The sequence below is a fragment of the Rhagoletis zephyria genome, unplaced genomic scaffold, assembly GCF_001687245.7.
Source record: "Rhagoletis zephyria isolate East Lansing unplaced genomic scaffold, Rhagoletis_zephyria_1.1 Rzeph_scaffold_01318, whole genome shotgun sequence".
NCBI classification, from domain to species: Eukaryota; Metazoa; Arthropoda; class Insecta; order Diptera; family Tephritidae; genus Rhagoletis; species Rhagoletis zephyria.
Genome location: NW_016158402.1, coordinates 13,112 through 33,232, shown reverse-complemented (window position 1 = coordinate 33,232; position 20,121 = coordinate 13,112). Strand labels below are relative to the sequence as shown.

The window sequence follows — 20,121 nt, the reverse complement described above, 5'->3', positions numbered from 1 at the left end:
TAGTGTTTTGCAAATTTACATATATGTCGATGCTGAATCATACATGCTTACATACTCGTACTAAAGTATGTATAGTACTTATGACGTGAATGTGGCCTTCGGAGTTCTGCGAATTGAAAAGAACGCTTATCAGTAGCTTGTGGTCACATATGCATGTATGCAACAACTATGAACATAAGTATATATGTATGTATATAGGTATGCGCGCAAGTTTTTATTTGAATTGAATTTTTTGGTTGAAATTAATAAAAAAAGACCTAAATCCGCGAACATGAATCAGATATTAAGATTTAATGTAGCTTAAAATCACTTATTAAAATATTAGTTGCTTGCCGGCTCTTCGCGGACAAGGTTCGAGAAACATTTCAAATTGAGACTTCCGAAGCCGCCTAAGTAAAGTTATAAAAATTCTAAATATGATTTTACATCAGCGTTTCGTAAAATTTTCGGCATTATTTATCTGTTTATTACTAAAAGAAAGTCTTGGCGTAGAAACTCAAAATGCCTGCAACAACAAAAACAGTTGCCATGAGTGCATACAAATGTCGAATTGCGCCTGGTGCGAGCAACCAAACTATACGCAAGATCGTTGTTTTGATCATTTATTGGAATCCAATTGCCCAAACGAATCGGTTTTTTATCCTCAAGAAAGTTCTATGTTTATAAGTAATCGACCTTTAACAAGTGGTAAGAGCGTTCAAACTGCGAAAAGTGTAAACAGTGTAAAATATGATAGTCAAGAAATCGTGCAACTGAAACCGCAACATATCAGTTTGCAGCTGCGCGCAAGTAAGTGGCAAAATTTATGAGTAATTTATTGATAAGAGAATCGGTGTTAAAAAAAATAGCTTTGTTCATGCGTTATATGGAAGAAAAATGCGAAACACCTTTGACAAAAAAAATTTTAAAAATCAACGGTAATTTTTAGAGACTTGGAAGTTGCGCCTAAAAACTGCGTCCTCAAAATTTTTCTAAGAAATCAAATTGAAAAGATGACAATTTTGATGGAAATTTTTTGGTATTTCTTGAATTTTCCCGAGTTCTATATAAAATTGAAAGAATCAATTCTGCTGGTTTCTGCTGTGGAATGAATTATATTTTTATAACAAAATAAAAAAAAAATTGGTATGGAAAATATAAAATAAAAAAATCGCCAATACGTCTGGGTATTCACATTTTTTACGCTGACTGTATATATGTACTTTATATAAAATTCACAAAAATTCTAAAAATTTGCATCAAAATTTGTATTTAGAATTTTGAGAGAAATGTCGAGAATGCAGTTTTGTAGCCCAATAGAAAGAATTTTTGTTTTTGTGGAGGGTATTGGGCATTTAAATATTGTTCATCCGTTATAATCCCGTCGTCAAAAAAATTATTAAAATCAACAGTCATTTTTAGCTAAATATTTGGTATACTAAAACTTAATGGGGTACAAAACGGCATTCTGAAATAAATAAAAAGTTTGATATTTTGATGAAAATTGTTTGAATTCTTATGCATTTTTATGCTGTTTTTCGTGGCTTTTGCCATTGCCTGCCGAGCGGCCGCTATTAGGAACACAGTATTAGCACGAGGTGTATGCTAGCTGTTGTCTCTGACTGTATGTAAGTAATCACTTTGCAGGGGCCGTTTTCTCAGGTAGCTTTAAAAATGTATCTCCTCTTCAAACATATTTTCTGAGAAAAAAAATTTTAAAAGCACAAACATAAACCATAGACCCTGAAAGCCTCTACAAGGCCCTGTGGACGTTGTCAGGTGCTGACGCGTTAAATGGTTTGAACAAATGCTTACAAATTAACGGTAATATTTAGTTAATTGAAACTTGCACTTTTCTACTATAATTCACTGGACTACAAAACTACATACTCAAAATTTGTATAAGAAATCTAATTAAAAGCTCGAAATTTTTAGAGCATTTTTTGAATTGTTCTCAAATATTGCAAAGAGTTTGAAACTCGGACTTACATGGGTTTATTTAAAGAATAGTAAAATATATTTTTATACAAAAATACTAAAATTAAATAACAAAAAAATAATAGGTTAAAACTTATCCATAGTATGTAGTGCGGCTATAATTTTTTCGATCACTGTATTAATGAAAACGCGATCCATAATTAATGGCACTGTTTGCTCTGTTTAACTCTTTTTTTCATTCTTTTGAGTTTTGAAAAAGAAACTACTGTAAGGAACACCCTGCACTCTACTATGAATATTGGCAAACATTAAAAATGAATCATATGAATAATTTTCGATTTACTGAGAATGGTACCGATAATCCGAGCAGACGATTTATGTAGCGAACAATATGTGTGCTGTTTATTTTCTTTTTTTTTTTTAACAAAATCTCCTGGTTTCCGGTTGGGGTGATCTACAGCACAGTTATTATTAAAGTTCTCTATACAACTTATGAAAAATGTGTGCAAAGATAAATCCGCGATATCACAGAATGGTCATTCGTATATTTACTCAGAGAGTAGACTGTATCGCTCCAACAATATTTTGGATAGTTTCAATGCTTCTGCGAGTTTCTGTTGAGTTTTTGAGGATCATCCTCCAAGAGTGCCTCTTTCCCAGCATCTAACTCAAATTATTTGTGGCCATCCGAATTCTCTTGTGGAGTTCTTCGAATGTTATCAATACTGAGTTCTCACTCGCATAAATTTATTGAAAGATTTAGATGAAAACAGATACGCTACTTCCCCGTAGAGTACATAATTAGGTCGTAAGTTCTAGTGGATTTTGCTACTAAATAATAGAGCATCTCAGTGGAAGTGCTCGAAAACTTATTAATACACTGAGAAAAGATTTAAGTTATATCAACTAAATATATTTCTCTCAACACATGGTTTGGTTATAGTTATCAAAATCTCTTTTCTCAGTACTTCAACGGATAAATGTTCATATGCACGAGTATATAACTAACTAAATAAGAAAAAGAATTTGCAACACAAAAATTATTCATAATGTTTTTTTAGATCAAATCCACACCATGCCATTGACATACTCACGTGCTCTTGATTACCCTGTTGATCTCTACTATCTGATGGACTTATCATATTCTATGGGTGATGACAAGGACAAATTATCCGCTTTGGGTGATAGTTTAGCTGAGGCTATGGTTAATATCACCAGCAACTTTCGCTTGGGCTTCGGTTCGTTTATCGACAAAGTTCGAATGCCTTTTACTAAAGTATCTAGCGCGCTGTAAGTATGATACTCACATACATAGACTTTTTAACAAAAATTGTATTTTTTTGCTGTAACATTCCAATCTAATCTTTATCTAGAGATAAATTAAAAAAATCCGTTACCTATAGTTATCACAATGTTATGCCGTTGAGTAAGGATACTAATGAATTTGCAGTAAGTAAAGAATATGTATAAATGAATGCGTTTAAAGTATACTTTTATGGAATTTTATGGAATTATGGAGTTATATGGAGTATGATTTTTTCACAGTATAAGGTAAAAAAAGCTGCCACTTATGGCAACAATGATGATCCTGAGGGTGGACTGGATGCCATAATGCAAGCGGTTATATGCCGCAAGGAAATAGGATGGCGTGAAAAGGCGCGGCGTTTGCTAGTTTTCTCGACGGATGCTTCTTTTCATAGCGCCGGTGACGGTAAGGTGAGAATGTATTCATACATATTTAGGTGCTTAGTATACAAGAGGTGCTAGACCACCCAACCACCCCCTCTAATATGGAGGGAAATACTTTTGATTGAAAAACGCCAAATAATGACATACAAAATCGGAGATTCTCCATCTTTTGGAGCTATTACCGACTTAGGGTTCCACCAGAAGTGGGTTAAACTGACCGGAAGTAATTTTTTTTTAAATTCGACATTATGTTTTTACTACAGATTCGGATTCTGAGGATAAAAATACGTATCTTTTGCTTGAAATTTTTTCTCCCGAAGTGCTTTTTCGATCAATAAAAAAACCTTCGAACTTCAACTCGTCGTGGTCTTTTTAAATGAGTGAAAATCTTTTTATTGGAAAAGGAAAAAACGAACGAAACATGAATTAACAAGTCGAGGGTAGTCTATCTTTTAGTCGTATTACCGATTTCTGGTTTCAACCGGGTTCGAGTGGTTTAAACAGACCGGAAGTGCATTATTTTAATCGGAAGTCCAGAAATAAATTTTTCAACAAACGTTATGTATTTTTGTCCGCAGAATCCGAATCTGTGGTATACCCTTTTTAAAAAAAATTTACTACCCGTCAGTTTATCGAACTTCTGGTCCGAACCGGAAGTCAATAATATCACCAATAGAGCATCCTCGATTTGGTAGGTCACTAGTATTTTAACGCTTATGGAATAAAAAAACATTTTCCTTTATTTTAGAGGAAATAGACGGGTGGTCTAGGACAAACTACATATAGTTTTTAATATCACAACCGAACACACACACACACTCATACATAACACATCCATATCACAATTCCTTTAGCTTGCCGGCTTGATCGTACCAAATGACGGAATGTGCCATTTGAACAGTGAAGGTTATTATACACATGCGGAGATATTGGATTATCCAGGTGTTGAAGCGATAAGGCATAAAGTCAAAGAGAATTCTATAAATGTCATATTTGCTGTCACTAAAGATGTTTTTAAAACATATAAGCGGCTATCCGATCATATTGAGGGATCTTCCTGTGCAGTTTTGACAACGGATTCGTCGAATGTTGTGAATCTCGTACGCGAGGAATATAAGGTAGGTATGGATGTTTTACTAATTTGTATTAGGCTTCACAGTAAATTGCTAAGAAAGCTATAGTAGCTGACCTTATAGAAACTTTATGCTTTGTTGCGTTTAAATTATCTATTTTATATTTACGTATTAGTGATGTGCGGTTTCGAGTAAATAAAGACCGGTTTCGGTTCTCAAAAAAGTGGTATCGGAAGTAGATCCTATCGAAATAGTTTAAAAAATATTTTGAAAAGTTTTTACAAACATTCAATTTCGGTTTATTATTTATTTATTTTTTTTAAAGTAAAGAAAATAAGTAAACATCTTACATCCCTTCCTTAATTGGTATTTGTATTTATAAAAACGAAATACATTTAATTAAATTTAAATACGAGTTTTCTATGCCTGTGTTTCATAAAAAATGTTTCCATTTAGGAACATGATGTTTTCGATGTTGTCGAAGTATGGCATTAAACTCAAAGAAACAAATCAGAACCCCATATTACGAAAAGAAACCGAATTTCAAGTCGATAACATCAAAAACCACGAACAGATCGGGTATATGGTGGCTATATGGTATAGTGCCTCGGATCGAACAAAGTTTGGTAGGTCAACTCAAAAATATATAATACGTATCCTATCCGAATTCGGGGCTGATATTTTTATATTTAGACCATATGGCAAAGCTATAATTTTTTTGCCGATAGTGCAATGGGCGCTTCGCGGCCGATTTTCTGTTCTGTAAAATCCTTTTCCGGTTATTTTGAATAGTTTTGCAGTTTTTTTTATTTATTTATTTACGTTTTTCTGAGATCGTTTTCCGATTCTTTCGGAACCATTTGTCGGTTGTTCTGAAATCGAGTTTCAGTTCTTTTAAGATCGAGTTTCAGTTCTTTCGTAATCGAGTTTCGGTTCTTTTAGGATCGAGTTTCGGGTCTTTCCGAACCATTTTTCGGTTCTTTTGAAATCGAGTTTCGGTCCTCCGGAAAAGTTCTTCAGCTCTTTTGGTATCGAGTATCGATTCTTTCGGAATCGAGTTTTGGTTCTCTTGGATTCAAGTTTCGGATCTTCCGGAACCGTTTCGGTTCTTTTGGAATCACATTTCGGGTCTTCCAGAACCATTGTTTTGTAAGAACCGGACCGGTCAGTTCTCTAAAGGACCCGGTTCTCCGTTTCCGGTTCCTTGGTTCAAAAACTGTCGAGATTATCTATAAACCCTCGGATAGAGTGTTTGCAATGCGCAAGAGCTGTAAATTCGCAGATCTACTCAAATTCAGATTCTACTTCAAATTCATCAAATAGACTCAAGCTTTCGCCAATGCCATGAATATTCCTATTCATAAATATTCCTATGGATGAGAACTAAAACGATTAAGATCTGTAGTACATATCTATTTTTATTCGTACGTAAATCCAATTGACGTGAAATGAAATTGTGGTAGAACGGAAACATAAAAGGATTTTCCAAGCACTCAAGCATACACAGAGTTGGCCGTTGTACTTAAAATCTAGAAATAGAATTAGGGAAAAAGGAAAAATAGGTGAAGATTTGATCTCATTATTGCCCTGCAAACTTACCAGACTTTTATATTATATTTGTAAGCTTTTGATCGAGTTTTTGTTATATGTTGGTATTGTTGTAGGCTGGTTGATCTACTTCTCCATGTGCAAGAAAAAATACTTTTTTCTCCACTTCTTTGCCCAACGTTTCGCTAACTACCTTAGCATCATCAGAGGCGATTCTTTATTATAAATATCAACAAAAAACAGAGGAAAACAAGATTATTTAAATAGAAATTATGAGTTTTTTGTACAAATAAAAATTAAAGATTGGTAAACAAAAATAACACAATCACAGGTTTTTAAACTTATTTTTTACCGCATGACTTACATGTAAACTTAGGTTAAGTTGGTTTCACATCAATGCACATACATGTAAAAACATTGAAAAACATATAAAACATATAAAAAACACAGAAAAACGTTAAATACATTGAAAAACATAAAGTATTGCTACCATCCATCCGTGGTAATTTCGTCAAACTAAACTAAACTATTCGCTACAAACATAACATGTAAGCAGCCGCGATATCGTCCGTGTCCTCCTTCTTGTTGATTGTTTTTTCCCTTTTCTGTAGTATACGTAAACTCTCTATTGTGTATCTTGCCCGTTCCCTCTTCTCCTTGTCCAATATTTTAACGTTAGCTAGATCAGCCGTATGGCCACTGGTAAGTACGTGTTGTGCTAATGCTGTGCTGTTCTTCTTTTTGTTTATGTCGGCTTCGTGCTCGGAAAGGCGAACGCCTAATGCTCGCTTAGTTGTCCCTATGTAAACTTTGTTGCAGTTTTCGTTTTCGCTGCCTTTACATGTGATTTCATACACCACGTTGTTTTGTTGGTGGGGCTTGATCGGTGTTTTTGTTTGTGTGAATATCGAAGATAGTTGGGCAATTCACAAGGTGTTGTGAAGTTATATTTTCCTAACAAAAGTTGTGTTAAAACACGACGGTTGTGAACACCTGTTACGATTATTTATTATATCTCAGCACTTAACCTCACATAACACCGAATAAACATAGGTTGCAGAGTTGTATCGTCATGTGTTATTTTTCTTCACAAAACAATAACAACATTTTTACAACTGTCATGAAATATCATGACTGCACGACAAACACGACAAATACGACACCTTGTGAATTGCCCAAGTGTGTAGTTGGTTCGGTATGCTAATCTTATATTAGGGTTGTTGGTGTTTATTTCGTGGTCAAGTTGTTGGTAGAACTTAGGAATGTACGTCACACTGTGATATCGCTTTGTTCCGTCTGTTGCTTTTGTGGTTGGCGTTTTGTTTTGATTATTGTTTATTTCTGTTACTTTCTGTTCGATTAGGCTTTGTATTAGNTTTCGAACTTCTATCTCAAGCTTGCGGCGGTCGCTGTGGCTAAGTGGTTAGAGATGGGTACGACCACTCTGTAGGACCTGCGTTCGATCCCTGGCCCGAGCAACATCTTAATTAGGAAACGTTTTTTTTTTAACAGCGTTCGCCCCTAAGCTTGTAATGGCAAGCCTACGAGTGTAATTCTGCCATGAAAACGCTTCTGTTAAGGTCCATTTGAAGTTCGGAGGCGGTGCAAAATAGTAGCATCCTCCAGTTGCGTGACAACATCAAGCCGCACACCACAAATTAAAGAAGAAAAGCACGCAAAAATAGTTATTATCTCAATCTAGCGAATACCGTATAGCTAAATGTACAGAGTTGGTCGTCAGTGTGATGAATTCTAACACACAAATACTCTGACAAACTTCAAAATTTCGTTCTGTGGCCAGAACTCTATTCGTCGCTTTGACCACGTTTATAGTTTACATTCACAGCAGAATACGCGAATATCGGTCTGACGAAAAACATGTATAACCAATGTATCATGGCCGGCCTCAGACCCCAAGTCTAAAATTGTCTTGCTGGTGTTGACACGAAGTGGATCCAACTTATGACTAGTTCGCCTACTCCGCGTCGTCTGGCCAGGTATCCCAGCAAGGTCTTCCATTGTGTACTTCCCGCTGTTCAGCTCCTCTTGGATCCTCCATTAGGCTCCTCAAGCCAGTGCTTATTTGAGTAGCAGATATATGTATGTATGTATGGTGTAGCCTTATTCATAAAAAAATAAAATAAATTTAAAGAGCTTTATAAAGTGACTGGTATTTATTTTTTATGAATTAGGTGATAATTTTCGGCTAAAAAGCGTTTTAATTTCCATTTTTTTAAATTCCTTTCAAATAATAGGGGAGTCACTGCCTTCAAAATAAGCGTTAGCGTTAAGCGTTCACTGATAACCTCTTCATTCGACCCAAATCTCTTACCGCCCAGCTATTTCTTTGGGTTTGGAAAGAGAAAACTTTCGCAGGGGAATAAATCTGGTGAATATTGATTTACAGGACAGCAGCTTCTTGGTCATATATGGCCGTTCAAATCAAAATCGAATCTGTCCAAAATCCCGTGAATAATATTCGCTAGTAATCGTTTTGCCCTTTTCAAGGTAATCGATGTGAATGTCATAGCGTTCATTCCAAAAAACTTTGGCTATAACCTTTTTGGCTGACAGACCCGCTTTGGTCCACTTCTCGATTATTCCTTGGTCTTTGGAGTGTCATGGTGGATTCATATTTCGCTAACGTAAGCAAAACGGTACAAAAAGTCGTTCGGATTGCAGCCGTACATCTCCAAACACGCCTTCGAAGTGGTCCCATGGTTGCGTTTATGATCGACTGTGAGAAATAGCGGCATCCACCGCGTGGACGGCTTTGTTATATCCAAATATTGATGAAAAATGTAATCTACCATCTCAGTTAAAATGCTTAAAGCATGAGGCACTTTACACACTTTAGTTCTATTTATGATCGTTCAATTTCATTTCATGGATTTGACTTGAACGTTCGGAGTCACTTGTGCTGGTACGATCACAATGGAACTTAGTAAACCACTTTTAACCATTGAAATTGATCAAGCCTTTTCTTAGTTTCGGTACAGGATTTTTTACTTAAAAAAAATAATGCTTAATCGGTACACGAAATTCACATTTTTTACATTTCACACAAGTCAATCAAAGACAATTGACGGCAATAATATAATAATAATAAAAGATTGGCGCTTATATATATGTTAGAGTTTGGCCGAGCTTCCCCTCCAATTTGTGGCGTATGCCTTGATGTCACGCAAAGGGGAGGGACAGAAATAATATATTTCATTTTAAATTACTGCGCGTGAAATTCAAAACGTCACCGATTTTTTTAAATTGGCCTTATCATTGCGAGAAATATATTTTTTTCTATTCGTTATAGAAAATTTCGTCCACTATACAAATGCGAGACAATGCCACCCATCATGTTAAGATTAGCTACTATTCAGCTTGTGGCAAAGATGGCCCCGAAATACCAACATCCAAATGTGACAATGTACGCGTCGGCGATGAAATTACATTTACCCTTCATATCGAATTGAATTCATGTCCATCTGATCCACGCGATTGGCGAGAAGTCATACAAATCTCTCCGATCGGTATAAATGAAAGCCTAATCATTGATCTCGAAATGCTTTGCGGTTGTGAGTGCGAGGCGCAGCGAAAAACACTCAGTGAGCAGTGTAACGCGCGCGGCAGTCTTGTTTGTGGCGTTTGTGAATGCGACGAGAAGTTTGTTGGCACCAATTGCCAATGCCTTAGTGACACTATGCCGTCGAAGAGTGAAAATAATCACTTCTGCCACGATAATACCACGCAAGTGGACTGTAGTGGGCGTGGTCTGTGCTCATGCGGCGTTTGCCAATGCGATAAGCGTGCCAATCCCAATGAAGTTATTTCCGGAAAATATTGCCAATGTGACAATTTCTCTTGTGAACGTCATGAACAAAAAATTTGCTCTGGTCCGGAGCACGGCACATGCGAATGTGGAAAGTGCGCTTGTAAAACGGGTTGGGCGGGAGCTGCTTGCGAGTGTCAGTTGTCGAAAGAGAGCTGCAGACCAGCTGGTGGCGGCCAGCTTTGTTCCGGCAAAGGAACATGTGAGTGCGGCATATGCAAGTAAGGAATTTTATATTTGGAAAGAATTAAGAAACTTCAATTTTAAAAGGGGGAAAAAAACTAACTTTTATTTGTCCACTGCAGATGCCAATCCACGCCACAGGGTTACTTTTCGGGCCAGTACTGCGAGTTGTGCCCGACATGTTCCAATCGTTGCGATAAACTCAAAGATTGCGTGCAATCCCAAATGTACAAATCGGGAAAGTTTAAGAATTTGCAGGACTGTTTTGGTAACTGCACGAGTGTGAAGACGACCGCGCTAGACAACGACGCTATTGAAAAATATGAACTGATTAAGGGCGAAAAGAAATGCACCGCCTACGATGATGTTAATAAATGTAAATTCACTTTTATATTCAAAGAAATGGACGACGGCACAGATGAAGTGCGCGCACAAAGAGAGCCTGACTGTTGGTTGAAGGTGGCTATTTTAAGAATTTTATGTGGTGGCGCCGGTGCTATTTTGGGCATTGGTTTGGCCACGCTACTTTTGTGGAAACTAATAACGAGAATACAGGATCATCGCGAATATATGCACTTCGAGAAGGAAAAGTTGTTGGCCGAATGGAAAACGGTGAGAAGCTGATTTTTGCTATGCGAATTGTGATTGTGTGATTTTGATTCCTATTTAGATTTGAGACTTTATTTCAATATCCTATTTATTATCGCATTTATGGTATGAATTTCGTTTATATTTCCAGAACAATAATCCACTCTACAGGCAGGCGACTTCCACTTTTAAAAATCCTATGTTCCGTTTTTCAAGAAGAAGTAACTAAGCATATAATATTCAAAGTATTATTTAAATTTATAAGTTTACTTTGGAAAAGAAATAAAGAAAGTTATTGGAGATATTAAAAGCCAAATTTTTTTTGTATAACAAATGCTGCCTCAAACCTCAGCTAGGAGTGCCAGTTACTGTCGCAAGTTTACCGATTTTATTTTTTTATTTTAAGGACCACGAAGATTCTTTAAACTTACCACATCGTATTAAGCTGAACCGTAGAAAGCTGCTAACTGTAAAAATTCCTGGCCTGGATTTTTTAAACTCTTTTTATTTCAACAAATTTTTGACAGGTTTTGGGTCCCGAAAACGGAACCAGCATCATTTTCTATGCTAATTTCAAAATCTTTTAAAAAATTTTCTAGCAGGTCTAATTTTGGAGAAAAAAAAACGGTGCAGCGTGGATTGAAGAAAACTAAAATCGTCCGATGGATTTTAGCCCGTGGCCTATTTGAGAAATTCAAGCCAGCCTCCCGACCCAGTTTACTATTCCATATGACCACAGATATTTTAATGTTTTTTTCTAACATTATGCAAGGCAGCTTAATTGGAAGTGCGGGATTTCTGTTGAAATTATTTAATTATTTTTTAACTTTTCCTGATTTTTTTTTTCACTCCTATCCCCACATGAGGTAGAGAATTCGTCTTACGAATTGAATTTTCATGAATAAGTGGTTTTTGCTTTGTCGTCTTCGTTTTCGTCTCTGTGTTTGTTTTCTCGTTCGGCTTCATATTCGTAAATAAATATGCGAAGCAAACCAATATGTGATAAACAATACTGTATTGGCAAAATTCAAATTGAACTACAAATCAATTATATCCATATGCACATTAGGGTGGTCCAAAAAAAAGTTACGTCAGAATTTTAATGCTTTCACCTGTAGGATAGTTCTATACCAAAAAAATATACCTTTATTTTATATCGAAATCAAAAAATATTTAGAAGTCGTTTAAAGCGCTCAAAGTTTTCCATTTATTTTAAATGGGAAAACAAAATTTTTCTTGTAAATGGTATAAAATACTTGAAGATCAGAATTTTTCGAACCGAAAACTATGCTTTCTTCAGGAGACTTCTAATAATAACACAGAATTGCTTTTATTTCGTAAACTCTAACCCATTGTAAAAAAAACGTATGCTGTGCCTAAGCACCTAAAACGGCTCTCTCATTCTGCAACTTATGCTTTCGGTACTTAAGTAATTATGCTTTCAATCGTTTATGGACCTCTAACAAACATATTTACCCGAATGTGCATAATTTATTTATGTAATTCACCACAATCAATTTTGTCAAACTTAATCGATTTTCCGCTGTTGACTCGATAATCAACGCATATTTATTTATTGAATAATTGCGCACTGATCACACCTGGCTCATTCTCATACAACCTACTACTTACGTGTTTTGTTTAGACCCATTGGAAAATTAATGTTTGGTAAAGTATAAAGTAATGATGGCTATAAAAGACGTTTGAAATCAGCTTAGGGAGAGTTTTTCGCACTTTTAACTAAGGATATTTCGAAAATGTGATGTGATACAGCAATTTTGAATTGAGATTTGAATGTTTTTTTTTGGATTTGAATTTTTTTGTGTTGATAAAAAATATTTAAATCTTTTTATTGATTTTTCTCGCATTACAAAACATATGTATCTACTTATACTTTTTCGATTTCGTTTTTTTGAGGTATTTAGCACAATACCTCACTTAGCACTGTAGCACTGTACCTCAGTAGTTATTTTGCTTCATATTCGTATTAAGTAAATGTGTATCACGCCTTATTTTTTTTTGTATTTCTGTGTGCCCCACTGCCTTTCACTTTTCTAATAAAACATTTTTGAACGTTTTTTTTTGTTGGCTATAAAGTGCTGTTGCTCATATTTCTACTATATGGCTCTGCATTGTAGCTGTAGAAATACATACCTAAATATGTACATACATACATATGCACATGTTGAACCGAGTTATATGCGTACACCATTCAGTTTTCATTGACTCATACATATATTTAGTCATGTCTGCATACAACATATTAACAAATGTTTGTAGTCAATAGTAAGCTTCCAGTAGCCGTGATCGTCTAGTGGTTAGGACCCTACGTTGTGGCCGTAGTAACCCAGGTTCGAATCCTGGTCACGGCAATATGAAAAACAATTTATGTGTGAGCATTGCCACGGACGGAAGCGTTTTTTTTCTGTTTGTAATTTTTTACATTTTATTTTTATATATTTTTCTATATACGATGGCTTTTGATTTGGCTAAACTTTTGCTTCGAATTGTTAAGGACAGAAAAATCCCTTTCTGCTTTATACGTCTGGGTATCTTCTTAATTGTGGCCTAGTTCATACTACATTGTATTTAATTGGCAAATGAAAGATGGTCCGAAGAACCAGATTGTAGAGCAGCTAAAGACTTTTGGATAGCGAATACAAATCTCCTTAAACTGGTAATAAAAAAGTGGTATTTTAATTTAGAGATTTCTAGACTTTATACTAATTTTGTTTTCCTCGCCTTAGAGCAAAAAACGACTTCTCTTAAAACTGGAGATCCAAAAGTACCATAGTAAATATTTTTACATTAGAAAACATAAAAAAGTGACATACTTATTTAAAACAATAGGGGATCGGTAAATAAGCTGAGCTTTGTCAGCAGCGGATACTTCTGTGGGCACCTCCTCTTTCCTCGTTTAGTGTTCAAAATAACGTAAAGGATAGACTGCATTTGGTGATAAATCGAAGGCGAGAGAGTGCTTCTGGAGTAATCGAGCAATGATTCCAAGTTCTCCTGGGTATGTATGATTAATAATCTACATAAGTATGTATGTAAATATGCATTACTACAATACGTAGGTAGTTATTTGTGACTTCCCATTTAATTTAAACTGGCAATAAAGAAATGAAGTGCCCGAATAGCACAAATTTATGTAAGCATAAATTCTGAAGTAAATTATATTACCTATACATTGACTAGCCGCTGATTAAAGCTAATTATGCCATTGCTCACTACGCGCTTTAACTATGAATAACACTTGGCGACAGTCGAAACCAGCCCGGACTTTGTTAACGTATTTATTCTGAAAGTATACCCGATGGATTTGCAAAAGTTAGCTCGTATTTTTATTTTGTGGCCTACTAAAATTTTCATGTCTCGGCCTAAGTAGTTTTCAAAAAAGTCGAAAAAGTGGGTAAAATAAATATCTGAGCGAAATTAAAGGTTAAGACGTATGTATATAGTAAAATTTCAAGGGCAATATTTTCATAGAACATTTGAACCCACTAGCTCCCGCCTGAAATGGTCGTTTTGATCCTTACTTCAAGAAACCCCGCAAAAAGCAAATTTGGAAGGTCGTTAGCGGATTGAAATGTTCTAGAAAATTATTCTTCGGAAAAAACTTCATTTAAACTTCATTTTAAATTGAAATTTTACTATATATGTCTTATTTTTTAATTTCGCTCAGATAATTATTTTAACCCTTTTTTCCACTTATTTGAAAACTACTTATTTCGGGACATGAAAACTTTAGTAGGCCATAAAATAAAAATACGAGCTACCTTTTGCAAAGCCATCGAGCGTTTTATTACTGGATCCCTATACATTCAGAAAATATTAGCAAAGTCGGGGCTGGTTTGAATTGTTATAAAATTGTCGCACAGTGTAACATATATATCTTTTTTTTATCAACTTTAGCTCGTCATGACATTTGTTCAACTGCTGTCATACAAATTTCTCATCAATTCCCATTGTTTTCGCGTTTTTTTTTATGGTTTGCTTTTTCGTCATCTTTTACATACGAAAGGGCAATTATCTCTGTAATTTATTCAGCACTGCGCTAGGTTGGAGTAAATAAGTGGCGTGGGCGCCAGTTCCATAACAATGTGCTGTCGCATTTATTAGTGGGGAGGGTGGGATGAGTACTCTATTATTATTACATATATTTAAGAATGGCTGTAATTGTATAGTGGCTTATTATTGCGTGACTTAAAAACATTTTTTGTTTACTCCCATTCTCCTACTTTATTTTTATTTATTTTGTTAAATTGATCTTATTGCTTAGATAAGATATGACCAGCTCAAACTGAAAATCCTAGACCTAAGGTGTTTAGCCTAAAATTAAAAAAATAGTTCACAAATTCTGCAGCAAAAACTCCAATAGAAAGATGGATGTAACTTGGTGAAATTTGCTTAGTTGAGGCACGGACTGCGCATCCTTCTGTTTGTATACTGAGATGTAGTGGAAATCCTAGACAGAATGCACTCCAATGGAAATGAGACAACGCACATTTGGAGGTCCGCCCTTGTAAGCTTCTGCGGGGGTATAGAGTTATCCTAGAAAGCCATCTTGATCCTTGGTCTTCCTATTTAGGGACACCGGTCTACTAGGTGTTGATGAGAGTTCTGAGATGCCCTATAAAGAATCGATCTCTAGGCCGGGCAGCCCTGGCCCGATGCTGATCTTGTGGCCGAACAGAGGTATGAAATCTCCGATTAACCACTATTCCAGGCATGTCTCTCGGAGGGCTTAAACTCTTGGATTTAATACATTTTGTAACTTCCCAAAATTTTCTGCTCAGTTCAAGTTCGTGTGCTTAATCGCGTTAAAAAATACCCTTAAAAATCGCGTTTTAAAAGAAAAAATTTTACTGGGACGATAGAATGATATTTTATACGAAATTTCTCGAATTAGTATACATATATAAATATATACATATATAAATAAATTCCTACAAATCACCCCTATTAGTGCTTACAAGGAACTCATTCGGTATTGTAATTATTATGGCGAATATGGTTGTAAGCACATACTTACTTATTTGAGTTGAGTTTGCACATTTCCGTTTCCTATTTGACTACTTTGCATATGTTATGGCAGCCTGCTCTATCTATACAAGTACATACATACATACATACATACGTATGTGGGTAAAGTCAAAAACATATTTGTACTTTTTGACAAAAGCTTTTACATGTTTATTATGCAACTTAGTAGGCAAGCACATTATGAAAAGCAGGAAAATAAAATTTGCATTAAGCGCATTTTCATATCATAGTCAGAAGTAGTCAGACTACAAACATACACGCATACGTTCTACACTCATTTGTACATATGTACGTATATTGTAATAAGATGCCAGGCCGTATAAGTAACCGTTATATGGTTGGGCTGAATTCGAAACTAACTGCGAAGCTTAGCAAAGCGTATATATTAGTATTAAGTGATTTTTTTACAATTGCAATTTTTGATAGGTTTTGAGCAACCAATTTTTGTTAGAAGTACTTCCTTGCATATATATTAGGGTGGTACTTAATTTGATTTTGTTCTTCGTACAAAATAAAGATATCTACGAAAATTTAAAAATTTTAGAAGTTGCGACCAGGAATTGAAAAATCCATTTTTTTAAATCGTAAAAATTTGACAAAATATTTTATAAGAATCTGTGAAATTTGACGAATGTGCTATTTAGGCTTATTTATATAAATTAATTAACTTGCTGAGTTATAGCTGGTCGAAGACAAATTTTGTTGAGTTTTTGCGATTCAAACCCTGGGCCCTTATTTTTTTTTTCGTGATTTCCGTTATTTTAAACGTTGTTAATATCTTAAAGACCACCCTAATAAACACACATTTAATACATCTACTAGTACGAATGTTCGGACTCCTTCTGAGGTTGATGGAACTTCGGTACTCTACTCTTTGAACGGATTTCCACGTCTGTTAAATGTATGTATCTAGTATATTTATTTTTCGAGTTAGTGTAGATTTTAAGTTATACTCCATTGAATAGTGTCTCATCTTTTCATTGCTAAGATATACCTACGTACTTACTTACGTCTCTTATAAAAATATTCAAATGACTTAATCTGTTGCAATTGCATTCAAGTCATGACTTCAGCAAACTTTCAACACTTCACTGCACGCTGAGTAGCACTCATTCAACCAGTCAAAACCACTTATCAACTGGCTGGCTTATTTATTTTGCGCACATTTCTATCTGCATTTCTCCTGCTCTCCTTGATCTTTTGGAACGCACTTTGGTAAGCTTTTCTGCAGTTCGCCAATTTATGGAGTAGCATAATTTCTTAAATCAACAACTTGCTTCAACGCTCAACGCATTTGATTTGCTGGCGTTGCATAGCAAGCTCTGCAAGCGCATTTCATGAAATTTTTGCTTTATTGCTTTACTGGTGGCGAATTTTTTTTTTAAACTTTTATGTTTGTATGTATGTGCAAGATTCACTGAAGCACATTGCATTTGAGGTTTTTGAAGTATGCAAATATTTATATAATTTTCAGTTAAATGGCTTACAAAATTGGATGCTTACACATGCATACACTTATTATTTATAGTAATATAATTTCTCAAGTAGGTAAACGTGGCACACACATTTTTCTTGCGGATTTGAATACCTCGAAAGTATGTTGTCAAATGACATTTTTTTTGAGATTTTTATGAGGCGAAGAACAGAAAAAAAATTTATTGCTTATAAATAATTGTATTAAAAATAATGAAAAAATTAATTTTCGAAAAATTAAGTCATAATTTCACGAATTCTGACCCCTGTCCGATTGTTTTTCGAGAATTTTTTTTTTTAATTTTGTGTATTGTTTTTGCGCTCTTTACGTAGAAAAATAATCCATTAAAAATTTCCGCTGGCAGAACTATAAAATTTTTGGGAAAAATATTATGTATGTAAATCCGATTAAATTTGCTGCAAGTAAAGTGAAGAATCGAAAAGAGAAAAATAACAACAAAGCTTATAAAGATATACCAGCAAAGCGAGCGTGTAACTGAAAAAAAAACAAAAACTGGAGGCCCAGTAAATTTGCACAATTTCTAAAAGATCTTATCGCGTATCTTAAAGCAACAATAAGCACAAGGAAGAGTTAAAAAGGCTAAAATAAAAGCAAACTCATAAACATACGCACATAACTAAGTGAAAAAGTCGTGATTTTAAAAGATCAAAAAGTTTTTTTCCAAACACACATATTTTTTACCCGCATGTAAAAATAAATAAATATGTACATACATATATATATACAAACTAGCTAACAAACAGTGTAGGTACTTACATACATATACATATGTAGGTACATGGATATGTTCGTATATGTACCTAGTGAGTACATATCTACATATGTATGTATGTACATTAGGTTGTCCCGAACATTATAGGAAGATTCTTTTAAGAGAAATCTAATAAGGTAGCCTTTATTCTTTTCAGTTTTATCTCAAAAATAAATAAAATAAAATAAAAACTTTTTAGTATACCACGCTTCTATAAATGGACTAAAAAGTACAAAATAACATTTCTCAGTCCCATAGAATTTGTTTTGATAACTTTCGATTTTGAGATTTTAACAAAAGTCATTATCAACAATTTATGAGATTGAAAACATTTTTTACGAAATTCACTATACGCTTTTTCCTCTTTTCAACGCGAATTATTTGAACTGAGGACTTACTATTAGGTGATTCTACTAGTTTTGGGAGTCATGACATCTCCTCGAAAAAATATATATATTTTAGCATTGAGTGATTCCACGGAAATTTTCACTATAGTTAATGATTACTAACTACAACTTTAGTAAACACTTTGGTGTTCTATGTTGGTGAAATTTCATTTCGGGCTGTTTTCACATCAACGTTGGTTCTTTGGAACACCCTAATGTACATACAGCCATGCATATGGTTTGAAAACATAAAAGTATTTGCCAAATTTAATGCATATGTGCTTACAACAAAAAAGGAAGTAAAAAGCAACACCAACAAACATAAAAATGTTAGTGGGCTTAAAAGCGAAAAAGGGGTTCAACTCCATAGCCGTATAAGTTTTAAAATGAAATTGCCATTTTATTTTTGCTGCTGATAACCTTCAAAAGCTTACAAAAGCGTGAAAATTTAATGTGATTTGTTTCGACTGTCACCGAGGGAGGATGAAAGCATTTTAATTCCTGCCGGAAATGCTGGTTGTGATTTTTAAACGAAGACGAGAAAAAAAAGGTTTTATGTTCAAGTGGAAAGGTCTTAAACTTAAAACTTTTAACATTTTGACAAGCTAAGCGTAATTTAAGTTTTATGTCCGTATGTATGTAGTTTTATTTAACAACAAAGAAGGAAATTTGGCTGGCTTCTATAGCTGACTTTTTTTTTGAATAAGTTAATAAAAAGTGTGATTGTAAAATGTTGCAGTGAGTTTGCCTTTTTGTAAGAAAACCTTAAGTAATAAATATTTACAAGTTGAGAATTGTACGCTTATCGGTACGGAACATGGCTTATCTCATAAAAATGCGATGCATACATATCTCGGTAAACACACTGCTTGCTATGCAATTTGAAGTGTTAAAATTATGGTCCCATTTTCAAGGAATTCCGCTACGTGTCTGACAAACTGTGAGCTGTGCAGGTGGTTTTCATTGGAATTAGTTTTTATGTGGCGGCTCCAAACACAGCTCACAACCAGAAACTGGGGCATTTTTTGAGGACTCATTTATATAGAGATTCGCTGGCTCCAAGAAAGACAGCCGCACCTGATGATGAGACAGACGCTGCGGACTTCAACCGGCCTTTAAACAAACAAAGCTCGCTCTCTTATGTACGAGTAAAAATACAAAACATTAGTCTTTTTAATTTCTGAACCATAGCAGATGGAACTAACCAATATTCATAACCATAGTTGGGTGCTCATTTCAAGTAAGGCTGAGTAAGTTCGACATTTTAATCTGTAATATTTTATGAATAAACGAGACTGGTGGTTTGTATTTTTACATTCTGGATTTCCTCAAATAAGGCAGATTTGGGCATAATATACCCAGAAGCCTATCGCAAAATTAAGCTAGGGGCTTTCAATGCCTCGGTGAGTCTTTGTTCTGACCGTCGGAAAGTTCAGTCTCCACTGATCGAAAGCACCGGCCACCAAAACAAGGTAGTCTGCAGCACTGGGTTTCAACATAAAATAGTCCATAATGCTATTTGGCTGTTCCCAAATCAAAAGACGGGAAACCAAATCGACATGCGATAGACGGAGTCCATACTCCGAGAACTAAATATCGTCTCGGATCACTACCTG

The 20,121-nt window shown here is 35.0% G+C and overlaps 1 protein-coding gene and 1 non-coding gene across 2 annotated transcripts; both read left to right on the top strand.

The window, feature by feature from the left end:
• The first annotated feature begins 352 nt into the window (after positions 1-352).
• LOC108363619 (integrin beta-PS-like) lies at positions 353-11,137 on the top strand. The gene is made up of 8 exons (XM_017617026.1): positions 353-789; positions 2,979-3,207; positions 3,291-3,366; positions 3,463-3,633; positions 4,461-4,724; positions 9,538-10,274; positions 10,359-10,848; positions 10,976-11,137. Exons 1-8 carry the CDS (start codon positions 417-419, stop codon positions 11,051-11,053), a joined length of 2,418 nt encoding a protein of 805 aa, XP_017472515.1. The 5' UTR covers positions 353-416; the 3' UTR covers positions 11,054-11,137.
• Positions 11,138-13,124: 1,987 nt separating this feature from the next.
• Positions 13,125-13,196, top strand: TRNAH-GUG (transfer RNA histidin (anticodon GUG)). The gene has a single exon. It is a non-coding gene; the product is annotated as a tRNA-His (tRNA).
• Positions 13,197-20,121: the final 6,925 nt, after the last annotated feature.